This window comes from Polyodon spathula, chromosome 7 (assembly GCF_017654505.1).
Source record: "Polyodon spathula isolate WHYD16114869_AA chromosome 7, ASM1765450v1, whole genome shotgun sequence".
In the NCBI taxonomy this organism is placed as follows: domain Eukaryota; kingdom Metazoa; phylum Chordata; class Actinopteri; order Acipenseriformes; family Polyodontidae; genus Polyodon; species Polyodon spathula.
The window spans coordinates 16,062,632-16,083,831 of record NC_054540.1 but is presented as its reverse complement, the minus strand read 5'-3'; the positions used below and the strand labels follow the sequence as shown (position 1 = coordinate 16,083,831).

At 35.0% G+C, this 21,200-nt stretch overlaps 1 protein-coding gene across 1 annotated transcript in view; it reads left to right on the top strand.

Moving 5' to 3' along the window:
* The first annotated feature begins 8,338 nt into the window (after positions 1-8,338).
* Positions 8,339-21,200, top strand: part of LOC121318243 (muskelin-like) — a 36,895-nt gene continuing 24,033 nt past the window's right edge. The window contains exons 1-9 of the mRNA XM_041254701.1: positions 8,339-8,439; positions 10,276-10,345; positions 13,427-13,569; positions 14,361-14,449; positions 15,328-15,437; positions 16,449-16,641; positions 16,924-17,001; positions 17,481-17,546; positions 20,987-21,099. Of these exons, the coding sequence (XP_041110635.1) occupies positions 8,360-8,439; positions 10,276-10,345; positions 13,427-13,569; positions 14,361-14,449; positions 15,328-15,437; positions 16,449-16,641; positions 16,924-17,001; positions 17,481-17,546; positions 20,987-21,099 (942 nt within the window). The 5' untranslated portion in view covers positions 8,339-8,359. The remainder of the gene's footprint in view (positions 8,440-10,275; positions 10,346-13,426; positions 13,570-14,360; positions 14,450-15,327; positions 15,438-16,448; positions 16,642-16,923; positions 17,002-17,480; positions 17,547-20,986; positions 21,100-21,200) is intronic.

Below are 21,200 nucleotides of genomic sequence, written 5' to 3'. Positions count from 1 at the left end.
ATGTGGCAAATGACCAAAAATCTTCTCTTAGCAACAAAAACATGTCGCAATATTTATTCTTAATACTAAAATCCCACCCAGGACATGTCAAAGAAGGCTTAAAGAAAAACTGCTTTAAAGAAAAGAAAAACCCTTAGCTAACTGTAACACATTGTATTGAAGTAAGAGGACAACTATAGACAAACCTGCTCATCTATACCGCAGATACTGGATTGGGTAGATATATAGATAACTCAACTTACGGTTCCCTGTTGCTCAAGCACTCTTCCCGATTCAGATGGAAAACACATACTTAAAACAGATAATAAAAAGATATATATATATATATATATATATATATATATATATATATATATATATATATATATATATATATTATATAATGCTGAATGTGTATCTCGTTTTGATCAGGTGAAATACGGGCTTTCTTCTCCTTCCTGGTTTCTCAGTTCCACCGCTGGCTATGCATCTGTGGGATGTTTGCAGAAGATTGCGTAGTTTCTCAATGTTTTTGTAGCCCATGGCACACTTCGCTTTTCTATTCGTGCTATTTCATTGTATCATGTCCATCATGTGACACACAGAGGCCTCTATGGAAACTTAAATGGGCCTCCCACGTGACTCTTGCAGCAGTAACAACCACACAACAACACCAGCAGCCACAGCACGAGAGCAAAAGTACATAATCCCGACGGAGGAGCTGTGTATTGTAACATTTTGAGTTCTGGGCAAACAGGTTACTTTTGAACAAAGGCATTCATAATAAAAGTTATTTTTGAGATGCCATGAACATGAAAAATGTAGTTAAAAAAAAAACAAAAAACAAAAAAAACGCAGCTTTCGAAAACAATTGTCCAAACTAATATTCCACGATTTCTTCAGAATTTAATTTCAAACTTTATACTGAAAAAAGGGCAAAACAGAGTAATTTAATATTTAAGGCGTTTTTTTTATGACAGAAAAAATTGTGATACATCCCCTCTGCAAAGGATAAACTAAAACAACGAGATTCGAAGTAGAATAATATACGGTAAATGGCAATATATTTGTAAAAATATGTATAACAACAAGTAACCATATATCTCTTGACTGCCTTTTGTAATCTGTGTTATATTGCTTTCATGCAAATAACTCTGTTGCTCAGCAGATTCAGTAGTTATTATAATTTTTTCTTAAGTCAGATTCTCTGTAATGTTCATATATCAGCTTTTAAAAGAAGTTAGCTCCTGTTATCTGTCAGTACTCGGTATGATTTTACTTCAGACTGCAGTTTCCTTATGTCAGAGAGTGAAGGCAATTTTACAGGTCAGTCTCTCAGTACTTTTCCAGTATCCTGAATAGCATCAGCTATCGGTCTTGTTTACAGGAAGCGTGTACACGACTCACTGAGCATACTAGAACGAGAATGGCTGTTTATTTCACCTCATTGCATCCGTTTAGTACTTAAAAACCTGCTATACAAAAGTAAAAATGCAAATCGATGTCACAATATTATATTATAGTATTTAGTGCTTAGACAAATATTCGAATGTTGTGCTGGATGGCAAAAAGAAGATTGTTTTTTTATGTTGTTTTATAGGTAATTGTGTTACAGATACATTATTTCCAAACGTACTCACATTGCTAATGGGCTGATGAGATGTGCATTCACTGGAAACCTACGAAAGGATTGTTATTTTTTTTAAGCCTTTGGGTTTACGGATTAGATGGGTAATTCTTTTTGCACAGAGTATGATGCCACAATGACAATAGTATTCTACCAAAACCATTTTTTTTTTACCCCAAAAGGAACGTTATTTTTCATATGGGGATCAAATACTTTTTTTTCAACTAGTTAATTAACCAACTAGCCTCTGCTGACGATATCAAATTGTTCCTAAATGTATTTATGAACAATTATAATGGCCTCTCGGTTCTAACAGTTCCAAGTTCAATGATAGATACTTCCTTTGAGTTATTATTCTGAATGAAGCAGAGTTGCTTTTGGGCTATGCAATTCTTATTTTCCCATTGACTCTGCTTATTATAACGGCGGGATTGCATGTAATAGATCCTGTATATAACTCCATACTGTAACAATAAGATTTATGCAAATCCTGAGTTAAGCCTGTTCTGGCTAAAAGGGCTTTCTACGTTTCAGTTGGTATTCAACACACCCTTTCAGCTAGAAGTGGCTAAATGTGAAACATGTATATGTGTTAGCCATGTTAATGTAAATATTCATGCATTACAAGCTGTATGCTTGAGTTGTCTCAGTGATGTTAATGAAGTAAGTTATTTGCACATGAAAAAAATTATACTCTCTAATGGAAGCTATGGATCGCCTCATACATCGTCAACCAGTTATAGTAAAAACCCAAAGCCATGTACACCAGTAGGTTCTTGGTATGGGACTTGAGGTTCTGTAATTTATTGGCATGGAAAGGGTTCCATCATTCCTCTGAAGGGTTCAGAACAGGGTCATGCTATGGTGCACCATTAATACCCTGCCAGGCATGAAGAGTTTCACAATGTCTTGCTGTTTTAATTTACAATCCCTAGAATCTTTCAGAATCCAAACAAGTAGCCCATTTTAATAATTTACGCATCCCCACGGTTTATCATAGCTTGAACTAAGTGGGCAGAATTGTATTCATTAGTATGCATTTCTGTAGGGAGCTGTCAGGCAGTGATAAACACACAAAACACAATTATTGATACGGTATGTCAAGTCCTGATGCAGAATGCAACATGGTATCAATGTGAAGTATCCTGTTGGAGAGCAATATTTCCCACTTTGAGTATTCCCAATATTGGGACCATTGCTGTTTTCTGTTTCAATTTGACAGATGTACAGTAGAAGCTGTGATGGACTGTTAACAGTATGACTTGCATTGGTACTAACCAAAAAAAAAAAAAAAAAAAGGAATTTATCAGCCTTTTGGAAACAACAAGAATAAAAATCACAAGAAGGGTTTGGATTTGCTTTAAATCCTTTTTAAAGAAGACTACATTTTTATTGTTTACAAATATGCTTCTGTTTTTTTTTTCATTTTTTACTTTTATCGTCATCTTTACAATTTGGGGAAGAAAAAGTTGAATATATAAATATGTTACATACATATATAAAACATAAATAAAGCGTAAAATAAAAATACATTAAAAATCATAATAATACAAAGCAAATTATATATATATATATATATTTCTAGTGAATTGTTGTTCCCAAACTTAAATGAAGGTCTTTAATAATAAGAATAATAGCAGTGCAATCTTGCGGTCAATCTCTCCATAAGTGAGATATCTAAAAGAAAGTGTAACTATGTGCAGTATAGAGTATACCAGGTTCTAACCAGCCCTTCAAAATAACCTTTTTAGCTGCTGTCAGCCCCGTAAGCAAGAGTCGTCTTGTCGGTAAATTAACACAACTTGAGAATCATCTCCAAGCAGGAGCAGACCAGGACACAGAGGCACTTCTATATTGATAAGTTTAGAGAGAGCTGTAGCTACAAATTTGCAGAAACTTTGGATACGTCACATGGACATTGCCAAAACATATGGAGATAATTGCAGATTGCCCCATGCTTCTGTATATTGATAAACTATTAACAAAAACAAATAACTTGTGTTAGTAATCTAGCTAACAATGTTATAAAACTGAATAAAGGGTTCTGTACATAATGGGTCATGCCTTATAAATATATATATTATATATATATATAATTATATATATATATATATATATAGTATATATATATATATTATAATTAATTTGAATTACAAATGGTACATTGAAATTTTGTTCTGTTCGATATATTTTTTTTTTTTTTATAACACTTAAACTCAAAATCAATTATTGTAAGGTGACTTTGGTTTTATGTTGGGAAATATTTTTAAGAAAAATAAAAAACTGAAATATCTTGCTTGCATAAGTATTCAACCCCCACACATTAATATTTGTTAGAGCCACCTTTTGCTTTAATAACAGCTTTAAGTCTTTTGGGGTAAGTATGTACCAGCTTTGCACACAGTGTCAGAGTGATTTTAGCCCATTCTTCTTGGCAGATTTGCTCCAGGTTGTTCAGGTTGGTTGGACGACGCTTGTGGACCGCAATTTTCAAATAGTGCCACAGATTCTCAGTGGGATTGAGATCAAGACTTTGACTGGGCCACTGTAGGACATTTACCTTTTTGTTCTTGATATGGTATGTCTTGAGGCATGGGCAGTGTTAGGTTTGCACCACACATAGCGCTTTGAGTTTTGGCCAAAAAGCTCTATCTTGGTCTCATCTGACCACAAAACCTTTTCCCACATTGCAGTTGGGTCACTCTCATGCTTTCTGGCAAACTCCAGACGCGCTTTCAGATGGTACTTTTTGAGTAACGGCTTCTTTCTTGTCACCCTCCTATACAGGCTAGTGTTATGCAGAGCTCTTGATATGGTTGACTGTTGCACCATTACTCCACACCCAGCCACTGAACTCTGTAGCTCCTTCAAAGTGATTGTTGGCCTCTCTGTGGCTTCTCTCATAAGTCTCCTTCTTGTTTGAGCGCTGAGTTTTGAGGGATGGCCTTTTCTTGGCAGTGCCTGGGTGGTGTGATGCAGCTTCCACTTCCTGATTTATTGATCCAACTGTGCTCACTGGGATATCCAAACATTTGGACATTATTTTGTACCCTTTCCCTATTCTATGCATTTGTATTACTTTATCTCTAACTTCTGTAGAATGCTCTTTGGTCTTCATTTTTCTTCAGATTCACAGCCTTACCAATGATCCTTCAACAGTGGGGTTTTTATCCAGAAAATGTGACAGCAACTTTAATGGTTCACAGGTGAAGGCCAATGGTAAGGTAATTGTGTCCTCGTTAGGGTAATTTCTTTCATCGGTGCAAACTGGGAGCTTCCACAGCACAGGGGTTGAATACTTATGCAAGCAAGAAATTTCAGTTTTTTATTTTTCTTAAAAATATTTCCCAATATAAAACCAATGTCACCTTACAATAATTGATTCTGAGTTTCAGTGTTTAAAAAATAAAATATCAAACAGAACGAAATTTCAATGTACCATTTGTAGTTCAGTAATATGAGAGAATTGATCAGGGGTCTGACTACTTTTGCAAGCCACTGTATATAAAACATGACTCATTTTCCTTGTATTATGACCTCTACCAGTTAATTTACAGATACTATTAATTCCTCCCTCTCTACTGTCTCAGTATTTTAAATATACATCAGTGGGATAAAGATGGGATGCATGCACACTGCACAGTGGGAAGAAATGTTATAATACATATTCTTCAGTAATAAGTAATTTCCTACAGGAGTGAAAAATAAATCCTAACAGTTGCTAATAAAAAAATAACAGTCCATTGGCAGATACATAAAATATACTATTTTGTGTTTCAGCTTATGTAGGGCCTACAGTAAATAACGGGGTTTAGAAATTATGTCATTTATGAGAAGTTTACCTCATCATGCATCATCCCACATGAGACTGCTAATTACATCACACAACATCTTTTCAGCAGGACATTTCCTGAAGGTACTCTTAAATCATGAATCATGGTCTAACTGCTTCTGTTTTTGCAAGGTCAAGTAGTAGAAACATAAAGTAATGGTGCTTCCCAGGCAGCCTGTAACTGATAAAGTCTTTTGACTATCTACTTAGTCAACAACACATTTTTTTTTAGTATCATTATATTAAGTCCCTTTATTATTCTTTCTAAAGAGTGGAATGTTTGTAAAAATGTAAGCACCAAATAAAAAATAAAAAAGCCAACCACATAAAAAGTATGCTGTTGGCCCATATCCTCGGCTATATCTGTAAATACAATAGCAGAGTAAATGAAAATGCCAATATATATATATATATATATATATATATATATATATATATATATATATATATATATATATATATATATATATATATATATATATAAATAGTAGTAGGTTTGGGGAAAATTCTATTTAAAAATTCTACCTAGCCTGTATTCTAGGTCTATGGGGACTATGAGGAACTGTGATTGTGACATGACAACCCCTTAATTCTTCACAGGCATATTACCAAAACAGTCCCCTCATTTCTGACAATTCTCTAAATGCAAACAACTTTACCCAAGAGATCATTTTAATGTGAAACTGAACGACACAGGTATTTTGGTACAAGGTCTTGTAGACAGGGATTTCCAGAAAAGGAAACAGTAAGGTTCACATTTTGATGCTAAACAGAAAGACGCTTATTTTAACAATTCATTGTGTTGAATTTCATCTTTATTATGGACAGGTTCTCAGAAGTACAGTGCTGCACGACCGTTAAGTTATTCTTGCTTTCTTTCTTTCTTTCCAATGCATTTAAGGCATTTAGTCTTATTCTTTCACTATGGAACTGAATCCTGTTTTTCATTTTTTTCTCTTTCTAGCGTGTAGGAATATTTGCAGATTTTCCATGGGGTTACAAGGGATTACAAACTCTTTTATACAATGGCTTTGCAATTCTTCCACCATTGAAATATAGCTCCCCATTCACAAAACTTAAAGCATTGTTTAAGGAACGTATTTAATGACAGTTTTTTGAAGAGTGGCTAAAAACTTTATCCTAGATTGAACAGTGCTGTGAAAAAAAACTATGATCCTTTCTAAAAAGTTGAAAAATGTCAAAATGAACTGAAAACTTGATTTAATAATAAAAATGGGCATTAAAAAGCATGCCTTAACAAAACATTCCTAAAAACTGTCCAAAATAGAAAATGAAACATTTACCTTTTCTTAATGACAAAATAAAATATCTCAAGAGAGAGGCAATGTTTTAAGTTGATCAATAGCCTCCGTAATAAGGGGGTACCTGGATAAGGTATTAGATTCACAACCCTACCCCTTCATGTCACTCAGGTGTGCTCTCATTGTTAGTCATCGCAAGTTCTTGAGATTGATTAGTAAAGGTCTGGTGAGCACATGCTGACATGCTCAAATCACGTTTACAGCCATTACTTAATCTATATGACACAGAACAGTAGAGAGAGAAAGCTACTTAAATGTATACTACTACAAATCTTGTATTGAGCTTCACAAAGTTGTTCATGATTGAAAACGGAGTCTGCTTAGAGATAAACATGACTAGTTTATAGACAGGACACACACTCTTCTGAAAATGACCACATGCAGTACTCCAGCTTCCCAAACTTCTTGGAAACTAAGCAAAGCTCATAAAACGTATGCTGCATGTTAGATGGTTGACACTTTGTACATCTAAACTAGACATTTCTAATAAATGTTTTAGACCAACATAAATATACAGTATTTCTATATGTGGTGTTCCAAGTCCTAAATACAGATACATGATGAAACGTTGTACTTGTATAACCTAACAAAATGCTTCTGTCAAGAGTCTGTATGAGGTACATTAGTTGGGTGAGGAGGAGTGAGACGGTCACATGTAATTTATATAAAGGATGCATTTATTGGTTAACTAGTAACAAAAAAATGACATTAAAAGACAACATGTTGAAAATGGTCAAGAAAAAAAGGTAAACCAGCCTCAGGAATGACATGAAATGAAAGAATAAAGACATCATTAAAGATCCTAAAAAAGGATTACATGTGAAAAATATCCAATTGAAATGAAAATTCTCCTTGGCCAGGTAGAACAAAAAAATGAATGTTTTCATGTCCAGTTCTGAGAAAGAGAAGAAGGCAGTATGGTGTGATGTGGAGCTGTGTGCTGTCTTCGAGTTGAACGTTTCTATGCTATCAAGGACATACTTCCAGCAGCAAAACTCAATGGCTTGCAAAACAGCATGTTGCCTCCTTTAATTTCTATATGGACACTACTATATATTTTTAGCAAGGCAATGACCTAAAACTTACCACTAATATGTGTGTTGTTTTTAGAATGTGACCTTCCCATAGAACACCGAAATAGAAACTGTGCAGGCATTATTTAATGACTAGCGAACACAAGGTTGCCAACATCTGATCTCAATACTTCATTATTATGCCTATGGTGACTCTCTGTGAACAAGGAAAAAATATAATTAATACAGTCACGACTGAAAATTCGACCCTACAACACGTTATGTACTGATTTAAGTACTGTAGTCTGTTATAAAAGTGTGTAAATCGCAATCCAGTGCATCATGTGTTGCTTCCTTCTTAAATACAAAACACGTCTGGTAATTTGCAGGATCCCGCTCGCAAGTGATAATTACTTATATGCATTTTCAAAGTCTACTAAGGAGAGTATGGTACTACCTGCACGACCTACTTCACTACTTGATCAGTCACAACAAACACTTTGTTTTGTCATTAATAGTGGTACTGTTTCTTTAAGAGCTGTTAACCCGGCCGTGGCATCCCACTGCAGGATTCGTTCTCAACAAGATGGCGGCTGTTCCAGAGAACAGAGTCCTTTCCTACAGTGTGTTTAAATGGAGCTCTTACTCCTCTACGTACCTACCAGAGTGAGTAACGCGTCATAATTTTATTTTAGGAATTCCTGTATTGCTTATACGTAGATGTGTCTTGGCGTTATGTCATTTTTTTGTTGCTAAATGCATGCATACATGGCCTGTACCTGAACGAAGTCCCGCATTTACGTTAATATTTTTTTCTGTGCAGAAATATTTCTATTTTGGAACAAATAAACAAAAGCAAAGTTAAAATATTATAATAAATCACATTTTCCACTTAACGATGTTGTGATTGACCAGCGCATATGTACACTAGTAGAAAGAAAATAGCAGTAGAACTCGCTGGGTAAACGTAAATATCCTACTGAAATTTGATAGGCCCGGGTTGTAAAATGTTGCGTATTTTTACCCAATGTATAAGCTCTTCCTAAGACAAGCGACTGTACAATGTTGATAGCCTCATCAGCGACTTTACCAATTCCAGTGTATTCTCTCTCTTGCGACGGCCTGAGATCTGGTCAGCCGACTGTACTGGTGCTAGGACAGGACACATTGGAATTATTGATTACTATTGTTTAGTCTTGGTGCGGTACATACTGACAGCATTTATTAAACTATTCTTAAATATACATACTTATCTGAACACCTCAAACTTGAATAAAACATCAAGTATTTTATTTTCCGGAAAGCAGTGTTTGTTCACATAGTAATTCACTTTTCATAGGACAGTCAACAGTAAGGCAGCCCTATAACATAATTCCCAGTTTACAGGATTCAAAGTATTATCACTCTGTGTGTGGTGGTTTAGAAGAAGATGCACGTTTTTTAAAAGTAACCCCATGTTGTCTATTTCATGTGCTAGTTCTATGTCAGAACAATTAAAGGGGAGATTTTCCTGAGTTTACCGATCTGTTTTGTATTCCTAGCCTTTGGGTGTAACATGCACACAGAAGGTAAAATCTGTAATTTCCAAGGTGGGATTACCCTGCAGTTAAGGGTAATCCCACTTTGGAAATCTGCAATTAAGGGTATCCTGTACATTCACACTTACATGTTCGTAGAAACTGCAATTCTCATGGTGTAAAATTTATAATAGCTGCCAAACAAAACAGCTACAGGCTGCCTCTCGATAATCTGCATGGTGATTTAGCTTTAACTTTACCATGTCCAGTTCAAGTGCACTGACTAAAATGAATGTCTTGAATCATCATTATACATTCAGAAATAATAATAAAAAAGAAATAATTGCTATTTGCACCGTTTTGTTTCCCGCAGTTCCTCAGCAGCAACTCAGTGACAGAGTAGTACAGAACTCTAGTGTGTATACAATAACAAGCAGAGTATGATGTGGGTGAAATGGCCTGGTTCAGTAATTACTACAAAGTAAATAAGCATGCTTAGCAACTTCATATTTTCAGTGTAACTCCTGGAAAAAAAAAAATCTGTATCCTGTACTTTGACCCGTGACCCAGATAGCCACCATGTTGAGGTTCTGACTTTCTACTTTCTGGGTGATAAAGCACTAATACTTCAAAATACTAGCTTAATAATCAGTACATAGCTGTAATTTTGGGTTCTTCAAGTTCAACGTGGGTATTATGTAAAAAAAATGATCTCTTTCGTGCCTGTTATTGTATAAAACTGCTGCCACAGTGTCATAGATTTATATCTCAGAAACCACTTAAGGGGGTGGCTTCATATTTTTAGGGTTATATATAAACCCTGTATAATTCTGTATCTAAATGTGCTGCTGGCCATCTTGTAATAAATATTACATTTTCATGAAATGACTTGGATACTGTACGTTGACTTAACTGCGATTAATTGTTGAAGCTAATGTTTGCTTTGTCATCATTTAATGCAGTATTTTCTAAAATTGTATTTTAGGAACATTCTGGCGGATAAACCTAATGACCAGTCTTCCCGGTGGTCTTCTGAAAGCAACTACCCTCCACAAGTAAAGCATGCCGCCTTAAATTTATTTTAAGACATCTGGTTTTTTTTATTTGGTTTTTTTCTTTAGCCTAAATGTAAAATATGTTGCTAAAATGAGAAGGGCATTTGTAGTCAATTAAGCTGGTCCATTTTTAAGGAACCTGAAACACCAAGCAGTTTTAAAAGTGTGTAGTCTCATTTGTCAATGTCTTTTTTATACTGTATAATACTCCAACTCTCCATTGCCCAAAGAGTGTTTTGTCATATGTGTAGTTAAAGAGATGATGAAAGCCTACTCACTTGCTTCCCTTTCTGAATGTTTCTGTCTGGTAAATCTCTGGTTTGTAAAATTAGAGGGCTTAAAAAAGGTTAAATGTCAAAAAAATTACTTTCGTTTCAAACCTCAGCTCTTTGTGGTGTTCCAAAGTCAGTCTCGTGGTTTAAACTAAAGGAAATTGAAAGTGGAAGTTGATTGTACAGTAGAGGGTGTTGCTGTCAGAATTAGCAGCACATTTCTTGTACAAGCTGTTTTTATACTGTCAGCAAGACAAAATGCAGAATTTTAAAGTCTCCAGTATCAGCTTAATTTAAATACAGGTTTAGCACTATTGAAAAGCTTTAGTATTTAACTTGATTATACAATGCACCTGTTAAATAAATAAATAAAGAAAGAAATTAATAAATAAAACATTGATGTGAAGGGTGCCAGAAAGTTATACTCTTTGTCTGAAATTTATCTCGATGGTGGTACTGTTCTCTGAGATACTGCAAACGTATAAACGGAATATATTTACACAGTAAAGTTGCTCAGTTGTTTATTGACGCTTTGTCCTAAAAATATAATTTAAAAAAATGCAATGCCCAAGAGCTAACCAGAAACAAAGCAGGATAAGACATGTCTGGATTTTCCTTTTTTATTTTTAGATCCCCTTGGGGAAAAATAGCAGAATCATTCCAGAAAAGTTTTTTTAAAACTAAATACATCTGATGTAAAATTAAAATGCATCTAAGTTCAGACTTCTTATTTTATTGTGAATCAATGTGACTGATATGTATTTAGTCATGTGAGGTTTGGGGTTTCTGGATTATGCATACTAAATATCTGACTGTCTTTCAATTTGATTACAATATGAATGTTGTGAAAGATACTATGGGATTGGTGACCTACTTTTTCACGGTAGTGATACCTGATAGGTTGAGCTATAAATACTAATCGTGGAACTTTTAGTCACATTTAATGGGTAGAACATTACATAGACTGAAGTACATTATCCCACTGTATACATAACAGTACAAGCGTACAGTGGCTTGCGAAAGTATTGTTCCCCCCTTGGCATTTTTCCTTTTTTGTTGCCTTACAACCAGGAATTAAAATTGATTTTTTGGGGGTTTGTATCATTTGATTTACACAACATGCATACCACTTTGAAGAAGCAAAATATTTTTTATTGTGAAACAAACAAGAAATGAAACAAAAAAACAGAAAACTTGAGCATGCATAACTAATCACCCCCCCAAAGTCAATACTTTGTAGAGCCACCTTTTGCAGCAATTACAGCTGTAATTCTCTTGGGGTATGTATCTATAAGCTTGGCACATCTAGCCACTGGGATTTTTGCCCATTCTTCAAGGCAAAACTGCTCCAGCTCCTTAAAGTTGGATGGGTTCCACTGGTGTACAGCAATCTTTAAGTCATACCACAGATTCTCAATTGGATTGAGTTCTGGGCTTTGACTAGGCCATTCCAAGACATTTAAATGTTTCACCTTAAACCACTCAAGTGTTGCTTTAGCAGTATGCTTAGGGTCATTGTCCTGCTGGAAGGTGAACCTCCGCCCCAGTCTCAAATCTCTGGAAGACTGAAACAGGTTTCCCTCAAGAATTTCCCTGTATTTAGCGCCGTCCCTCATTCCTTCAATTCTGACCAGTTTCCCAGTCCCTGCCGATGAAAAACATCCCCAAGGCATGATGCTGCCACCATCATGCTTCACTGTGGGGATGGTGTTCTCGGGGTGATGAGGTGTTGGGTTTGCGCCAGACATAGCGTTTTCCTTGATGGCCAAAAAGCTCAATTCTAGTCTCATCTGACCAGAGTACCACCTTCCATATGTTTGGGGAGTCTTCCACATGCCTTTTGGCGAACACCAAACGTGTTTGCTTATTTTTTTCTTTAAGCAATGGCTTTTTTCTGGCCACTCTTCCGTAAAGCCCAGCTCTGTGGAGTGTACGGCTTAAAGTGGTCCTATGGAGAGATACTCCATTCTCCGCTGTCGAGCTTTGCAGCTCCTTCAGGGTTATCTTTGGTCTCTTTGTTGCCTCTCTGATTAATGCCCTCCTTGCCTGGTCCGTGAGTTTTGGTGGGCGGCCCTCTCTTGCCAGGTTTGTTCTGGTGTCATATTCTTTCCATTTTTTAATAATGGCTTTAATGGTGCTCCGTGGGATGTTCAAAGTTTCGGATATTTTTTTATAACCCAACCCTGATCTGTACTTCTCCACAACTTTGTCCCTGACCTGTTTGGAGAGCTCCTTGGTCTTCATGGTGCTGCTTGCTTGGTGGTGCCCCTTGCTTAGTGGTGTTGCAGACTCTGGGGCCTTTCAGAGCAGGTGTATATATACTGAGATCATGTGACAGATCATGTGACACTTAGATTGCACACAGGTGGACTTTATTTAACTAATTATGTGACTTCTGAAGGTAATTGGTTGCACCAGATCTTATTTAGAGGCTTAATAGCAAAGGGGGTGAATACATATGCACGCACCACTTTTCCGTTATTTATTTTTTAGAATTTTTTTAAACAAGTTATTTTTTTCATTTCACTTCACCAATTTGGACTATTTTGTGTATGTCCATTACATGAAATCCAAATAAAAATCCATTTGAATTCCAGGTTGTAAGGCAACAAAACAGGAAAAATGCCGGGGGGGGGGTCAATACTTTCGCAAGCCACTCTACATCTGTATTATATAAACTGATGCATGATTGTGATTTTAATTAATCAACCATATACAGTCTGTGAGGTGTGTACGTCAGCAGCAACCTTAGTGCTTCATAAGTGATGAAGTCTGTTACTGTCTATCTCTTCTTCTAACTGTGTTTTAGTACTTGATTTTAAAAATGGAAAAGCCTGCCATTGTTCAGAGTATTACTTTTGGAAAGTATGAGAAAACTCACGTATGCAACCTGAAAAAGTTTAAGGTTTTTGGAGGGATGAGTGAGGAAAATATGACGGAACTATTATCCAGGTAAGTTGGAGTACTTTATAAATTCTTATTGTTTTAAATATTTTAAATCTTTCTAGTAGACCATATTTCCAGTTCTGTGATTTTTCCATGTCTAGATATTAAACACACCACACTTAATGAAATTAAATCCACACAGCTATATTTTTTGGTAGTTCAATTTCAGTTTACCATCCAGTAGAAATTAAACATTTTGTGAGAGCCTTTGTTTTCATAGCATATCCTATTAATGATATAACGTCCACCACCAGCCTGGATCTAACCAGTGGAGGATTTATATCCTTCATTGACTGAATCATTTAAGAAAAAATCAAGTGATTTTCATTAAACCACATCTTTATTGGTGCCTGAGTAGTATTTAAATGGTGGCAGTATTTAGATTTGTCACAGTTTACTGTAGGTCAGTGAAATTAATTTCTTCAAGTCAATTTCATTATTTTCTGTCATTCGCTTGGAATGTGACTAATAGTTTTCGAATAAAAAAAACAACAAAAAAAACCACATACTTTATAAATCACTGCTCAGTTTTGCACATTTTTTATTTACTTCATGTTTTCAAGCCATGGTATTACAGGTGCAATTCCTCTTTCACTGTGTCACCAGGGATATATTTACTCTTTTCGTCAAGTAAAACAATATTAAGTTGTTGCAACAAATTAGTTACATTTGGTTTTGACCTTTTTATAATAGAGCCAAAGGAGGGATTTCATGCTGTTTGCTATTTCATATTAAAGGTTTGTAAATGTACTGTGTATATTGTGGTTTACTTTCTTCTGTATTTGTTTTATTTGTAGTGGCCTTAAAAATGATTACAACAAAGAAACATTCACTTTGAAACATAAAATTGATGAACAGATGTTCCCATGTCGATTCATTAAGATAGGTAAGATTCATTAAGATAAGTAAGGAATTAAATTTACATTTTCTTATTCTCATAAAAATTATTATTTAAACCATTTTTGTTATCGACTTCAGTATAATGAAAAATATAGCATAGCATCACTTTGAATCGATGCTTAATGACTGTCATAATGTGGGCATGGGACTATGGTTTCCAGGTGATTCACAGTTAAGATTTTTATGTGATACTTTATTTCACCAATACTATTTGTCATCCCTTTAGAAATAGTAAGTTTACCATTACATTTTCATATTAAGGATTTTAATACAAGAACAATTGATAAATCAGTCTTTTTTTTAGTCATGTTAAATGTTAAATTTGTGTTGGTGTATTATTGCATTTAAAACCTAATCTCAGCATATTATTTTAATGATAAATTGATAACAAAAATAAGAATCATTCCTGATTTTTTTTAATGGCAGATCAAGCTAGGGGTTGTCCAAAATAATCATCAAATACAGCAAGTATACACAACACACTCTGTATGTTTACAGCCAAAGAAAAACCGTAGATTTTTCAAATGTAATTACTCGCCATAGTGGAAGTGAAAATAGACACGTGTGACTAGTTTACTGTATCTTAGTTTATTGTACAAATAGACATAGGTTTTGTGTAAATTGAGCACCGGTTTAAAATTTTGTAGTAATCTCTTTCTCTCTATGGCTCACAGGAGGATCATAATAATCTGTCACAAAGACATTTGGTGGCTATAGTACTTTCAGGATGGCATGTTCATATTTTAAGACGTATAAAAATGCTGCTGTGTTTGTCAAAAAGTGTACATTGCCCTCCTCCTCCTCCCACCCATTCCTAACTTAAACTTTTCAGAGACACTCACTAAATGAAACTTTTCATAACAGTTCCACTGATGTCCTGGGGGCCCAGTTTCAACTTCAGTATCTGGTATGTTGAACTGCATGGGATTGATGAACCTGATGTGGTGCAGCCATGCCTTAACTGGTACAGCAAGGTAGGGCCGTGTTTCAGTGCTATCTTGGGTAATCAGAATTATATCCCCACCCCACCCCCCATATATAACATTCTAACATAGGATTTTGAAAATTTGTTTTACTTGCAAATTATTACAATGTGGGATTGTTCTTTCAAATATGTTAGTTGTGTAAACATGTGAAAAAAAACAGCAGTAGTCTGTGGGTGTTTTACAAAATAATGTCCTGCTTGTTCTTAGCCCTGCATAGTTTAAATACAGTTTCTGAACAGAACTTCATCCAGAATTACTGGTATTGTGTTTGTGTGAGCCCTTTTTTTTATTTTTATTTTTTTTATATAACATATGTAGCTATTAAGAGAACTTGCAGTAATGACACAAAGTAATTTCTAGGTTAAAGATTTTAAGAAAAATCCAGTTGCACTGTAGCAACATTGAAAAATAAGTGTGGGTTGTATTGACTGGCACTAAACACGCAAGCAGTCAGCTTTAATGAGTAAACATAAACTGAAATTGATAAGTCTTATTGCTCGTTTTAGTTGTATAGGAGCCACTTTTGATTTTATGCTTTAACTTTCAAGTTTAGTTGTATAAGAGCAGTTTTTGTTTCAACTTTCTCTTTGCCAACACAAAACTCTTCTTTTTTTCTTCCTATCTAAAACACAACTAAACAATAAACTAAAAGGGGATAGTCAAAACTGATGCACATAATATAACTGTACATGCACATGATGCCACTCAAAGCTGTAGACCTCTATAGGAATCAATCTAATATACTAATATGTATAACAGCCTTTTTTTGTTTTTCACTGCAAGAATCTAAACCTTGTTAGTTATCCTGGATAGTATTTTTTTGTTACTTGGTGCTGTAAGAATTAAGGTTCATTCAGTAAAGAGCTTACTTAGCGTTATTGAGCATATCAAAACACATACATGGACATAAACATCTTTATTTTCCAAGCTTAGGTTAAATGCTATTCTTCTAAAGTGAAGCTACATGAGACCTCATGGGCTTTCCTTGTGTTCTAGTAGTACCGTGAACAGGAAGCCATTCGGCTGTGTCTGAAGCACTTCCGCCAGCACAACTACACTGAGGCATTTGAGTCTCTGCAGAAGAAGACAAAGATCTCCCTCGAACACCCAATGCTGACTGACCTTCACAATAAACTGGTCCTGAAGGGAGATTTTGATGCTTGTGAGGGACTAATAGACAAGGCTGTGAATGGTAACTGGATTATGGAACTATTACTCTGTAGATCTATGGCTTCATTGTATACAGCATTAGAAAATGTAAATTCAGAAAGGTATATTTAAAGTTTGCAGTGTATGTATTCCATTTGTTTTGTTGACTTTCACAAATAGCCATTTGTGTTGTCAAGAAGCCCATTATCAATCAATATGTGTGTGTGTGTGTGTGTGTGTGTGTGTGTGTGTAAAAATAGAATGTAAATGTTTGTGACTTAAAAAAAAAATAAAACATTGTTCTCTGTCTGTCTTTTTTTTTTAGAAGGTTTATTTAACCAGTACATCAGCCAGCAAGAATATAAACCTAGATGGAGTCAGATTATCCCTAAAAGTACCAAAGGTAAAATAACAGTACATTTTATATTGTATATTTCTTCGTAGTCCTTTACAGGTTACCAGTATATCATTTGTAATGGGTGAACTTTGTCTGATAATTGTTCTAACCAGTAGAATTATAATATTCACCATGGCCTTAATTACAGCCTTAGACGGTTTCTACTTTAGTTGTCATGGGCCCATGTGTAGCTGCTTTTCTAAGTAACTTTAGTTGCTGAAACCAGACCAGGGTCTATGTTATACAGTAAATATTTATCTGCCAAGGTATTCTCTGCCTGTTGATGTCTGGGACTATAATTTTATGATTGCCTTAACTGTTAATCACATTATCCTTTATTTAGTTACCAGTTTTTGCTGTTGTAGGGTTTGATGTGAAATGTGTTCTTGAATTAGTAGACTATAGCCTGTTTGATGAAATGGAGCACAGGCATATATTTAATGTATTGCTGTGCTGTACATTTTTTTATTTTTTTTTCATTCAAGGTGAGGGAGATGATAGCAGGCCAGGAATGAGGGGAGGACATCAGATGGTGATAGATGTCCAGACAGGTATGGACTGGCCTTTGATGTAAGGCAGTTTCAGTAATGATTGTTTAGTTTTATTCCAGTTAAATCACTCTGCAGAAAGTTAAATAGGGGTTGATCAGATTGTTGATTTGTCATGTGATATTTTGTTTTTATTATGATGATTTTCAATTGTTTTCAAACAGATTTTATGTACTTATGGTCTTGCCAGGACTGCAAAAGTAGCATGTCATGGCAAATTGGAAGATGTGTGAAATATTCAGTTAATCTTTTAGGATTGGTTTTGGGCCCAGACTGGGAACATTAATCTCTGTATGTGGGCATCACCCTTTTGGCAATACCCCAAAAGGATGTAAATTGTATGCCAGATCTTGCATTGTGTATAGCTGTCAATAAGGCTGTTGTTGTTATGTGGATTTTGTAAGCTGTGAGAATTTATACATCACAGAGACCCACTCTTGAGCTGAAACACTAAGAGCTCTGTGCCGGAGAGGAAGGGTAATTAGACTTAATGAACTGCAATAACCTTATTTGAAACAAAACACTGTTCCCTTTTACATGTTTTGTTTGTCCTGCATAATGCTAACCTTTTCATGTCAATTAAGTTGTAGTGGGGAAAAAAAAAATCTGTCAAGAGTTGCAATGTGTTTTCATGATGTACCTGGGGTAAAACTTCAGGTTGGGAAAAGAGTATATAGAGTAGTTTTTGTTCTTGATTGATACCAACTGTGTGAAGGGACATCTCTTCTGCTTGGACACACATGAAAAGAGACACTGTATATTCAGTAATCACTTATTGTAAGTCACGAAAGGTAACATTGTACTTGGGTACTGCTATTAAACATTGTGTCTTTTATTTCATAATGTTCTGTGTATTGGATGAACTCCAGATAAAATGAACTGGAATTTGGTAATTTATAATAAGGAATTGTATGTTAAATTGCCTTTAAGTATTAACAGAAGCCCTTGCCGTAGAGCATTTTGAATGAATTTGTGAGCAAAGATTAGGAGTCTGTGTTTTGCTAATCCCTTAATTTTCAGGTCAGATGCATCAGTCATAATCAGGGCTCTTTTGTGGAAATGCACTTATTGCAGCAGCACCAGCTGACAGCTTAATTGAGAAACCAGCCACTCGAGGAGGTGGTAGCTGTTATATCTAAATGCACCATATCTGCCATTTTATCCTTTTAGCCCCTAACAGGAAGTCTGGTGCTGAAATGTATTCCCTGTGAGCAATAATTGGATATTATTGGGAAATAATGACCAAGTTATCATTGACCTGGATTTGTGTCATTCAACCGTTTTACAGATTTTAGCTATACAATTATTAGTCTGAAATACAAAATTTCACTCTACTAGAATACTGACTGTTCTTAAAGAGGAATGTAATTATATTTTAATAAAGTACTGTTACGAGGAATTTCTGAAAATATCCTCCTTTGTCATTTCACGTTTTATTTATTTTATAGCACCTTTCATACCGAAGTATCACAAGGCATTGTACATAAATACATAAAAATACAAAATATACAAATAATACTAAAAAATAATCATTAAAAGCTAGCAATTATGTTGCATTAAAACCACTGAGATAAAAATGCCATTATAAAATTGTGTTTTAAATTTAGACTTAAAGACCCACAGACCCAGCTTCCCTAACACATGGAGGTGGAGCATAGTTTAAGGGCTCTAAAAGAAAATGCCCTCCCTTCCGTATTGATTTTATTACTGGCAGGGAAACATACCTAAAAATGGTACATTGTAAAGCCTATATATTCTATGAAAACACAGAATTTGAAAACTTTTATATTGTGCATGGCATTTTAGAAGGTAAGTTTCAAATTCTTCCTCATTAGAGATGCCAACAGCTACGATCTGACTGTAGCAGCTACTCTATTGGAGGCTGTGCTACAGCGCTACACCAAAGGGGTATTAAGCTAAAAATAAACAGCGAAGAACAGTTCTTTTTTATCCCAAGTGTATAATTTCCTGTTAATTTTCTTTAATAATTTTATAAATCTAAGTATTAATAATTAGTAATTAGTCTAATATTATAGCATTCTAACTGGCTCCCTAAAGCTCTTAGTACTGCCGCGCAAATGTCATCTTGCACATTGCCTACTTTATCAGTTAATAAAATTGAAAGCAGAAATCAAACTCTCCATCTAAAACTTAAGATCCAGTTTGGCTTGCCAGAAATATGGTGTGTCTGAGTAATACTAATACTCACATTTACAATAAATACTGCCAGACAGGCTTTTCTGTAAAACATGGTAGCTGTCATGACCGTGCAACTTGCAAGGAAACCCAAGCAATAAGCAAGATCAGTTGCAAAGTATATGTGCAACTTGTATTCAGTGACAAAGATACTTTAGTGATAAAGCCAGGCAGAGACACTTTTTATAAAGTTTATCGTTGAGTAAAATCTTCCGGTTTCTATTGCCGATCACATCAGTCCTCTGTTTGCAAAACTGTGTTCCCTTACTGCAGCTTAAAAAACAAAACAAAAAAAAAATTGGGACACCAGCAGCTCTGGCACTATATGCGGAGAGATCATCAAACATGTCAAGAGACCCAATTTCATTAAGTATTAGTATTCCTCAGTAATTTTTTTATATACTTCTTGTGTATATAAAAATTAAGTTTACACCATTGATTAATAATGCGGAACTGATGTTTGGAAGTTGCAGACAGTATTAGTATTTAAGTGTTATCATCAGTGTTACTGTTTTCTTGGTAATGCTACTCTAAGCCCAAAGTATATGCCCAAGCATGCATCACTTGATCTGCCTCTAGTGCATTGCAAGCACAACCTTCAATAGTCTGGCAGTGTATCTGCATTTTAGTAAATGTTTTAAAAGCCTAGATTATATAGTGTTTTTGCAGGATTTGGCTTTCCATATTGTGTAATTATTTTTAAAATAATTTTACCCTTTTTTTAAGTTTAGTATAGTCTGGTTTTTTTTTGCTGAGAAGTTGGAGGTCCAACTCATTTTAAAGAATGAATTGTTAGTTACAACACATGGCCCAATCCAATATAAAAACCAAAAAAAAAAACTGTAGTACCATCCAAAAACAGTACAGTAGTATACCACAGTACATGCTTTAGCAAGGTATAGTGTTTTTGTGTTTGGAGTTGTATTTCTTTCAATGTATATTGATTCTAAAGTTTTGGTATTTAATATTTAAAATCCAGTTTTGATAATCGTAATAAACCTGTCCTTGCCAATAGTTTAATCCAGAATACAAATACTGTTTTTTAAAAACAGTATTTTTATTGGGATTTGTCCGAGCTTAGTAACCCTTTGCTTTCTGGGAGCTAGCAGCCCCTGGACTTAAATATAGCACAGTTCTTTATTTTTATTTCTTTTCATGTTTGAAATTATTTGGTATCTTAATTATGATACAGTAATCTGTTGCAAAGCTTTTTCTGCCATAAGTAATATTTTCAATTTTTATTACAGAAACTGTGTATTTGTTTGGTGGTTGGGATGGTACGCAAGATTTGGCCGATTTCTGGGCATACAGCGTTCAAGATAATCATTGGCTCTGTATATCCAGGGATACTGAAAAAGAGGTAAAGTCAGTCGCATTCTGATTGAGAAATCAGACTACGAAGTGTACACTTGTTTTGGTTGTTTTTGTTTTTAGATGGGTTTTGATAATGGAGAGAATAGA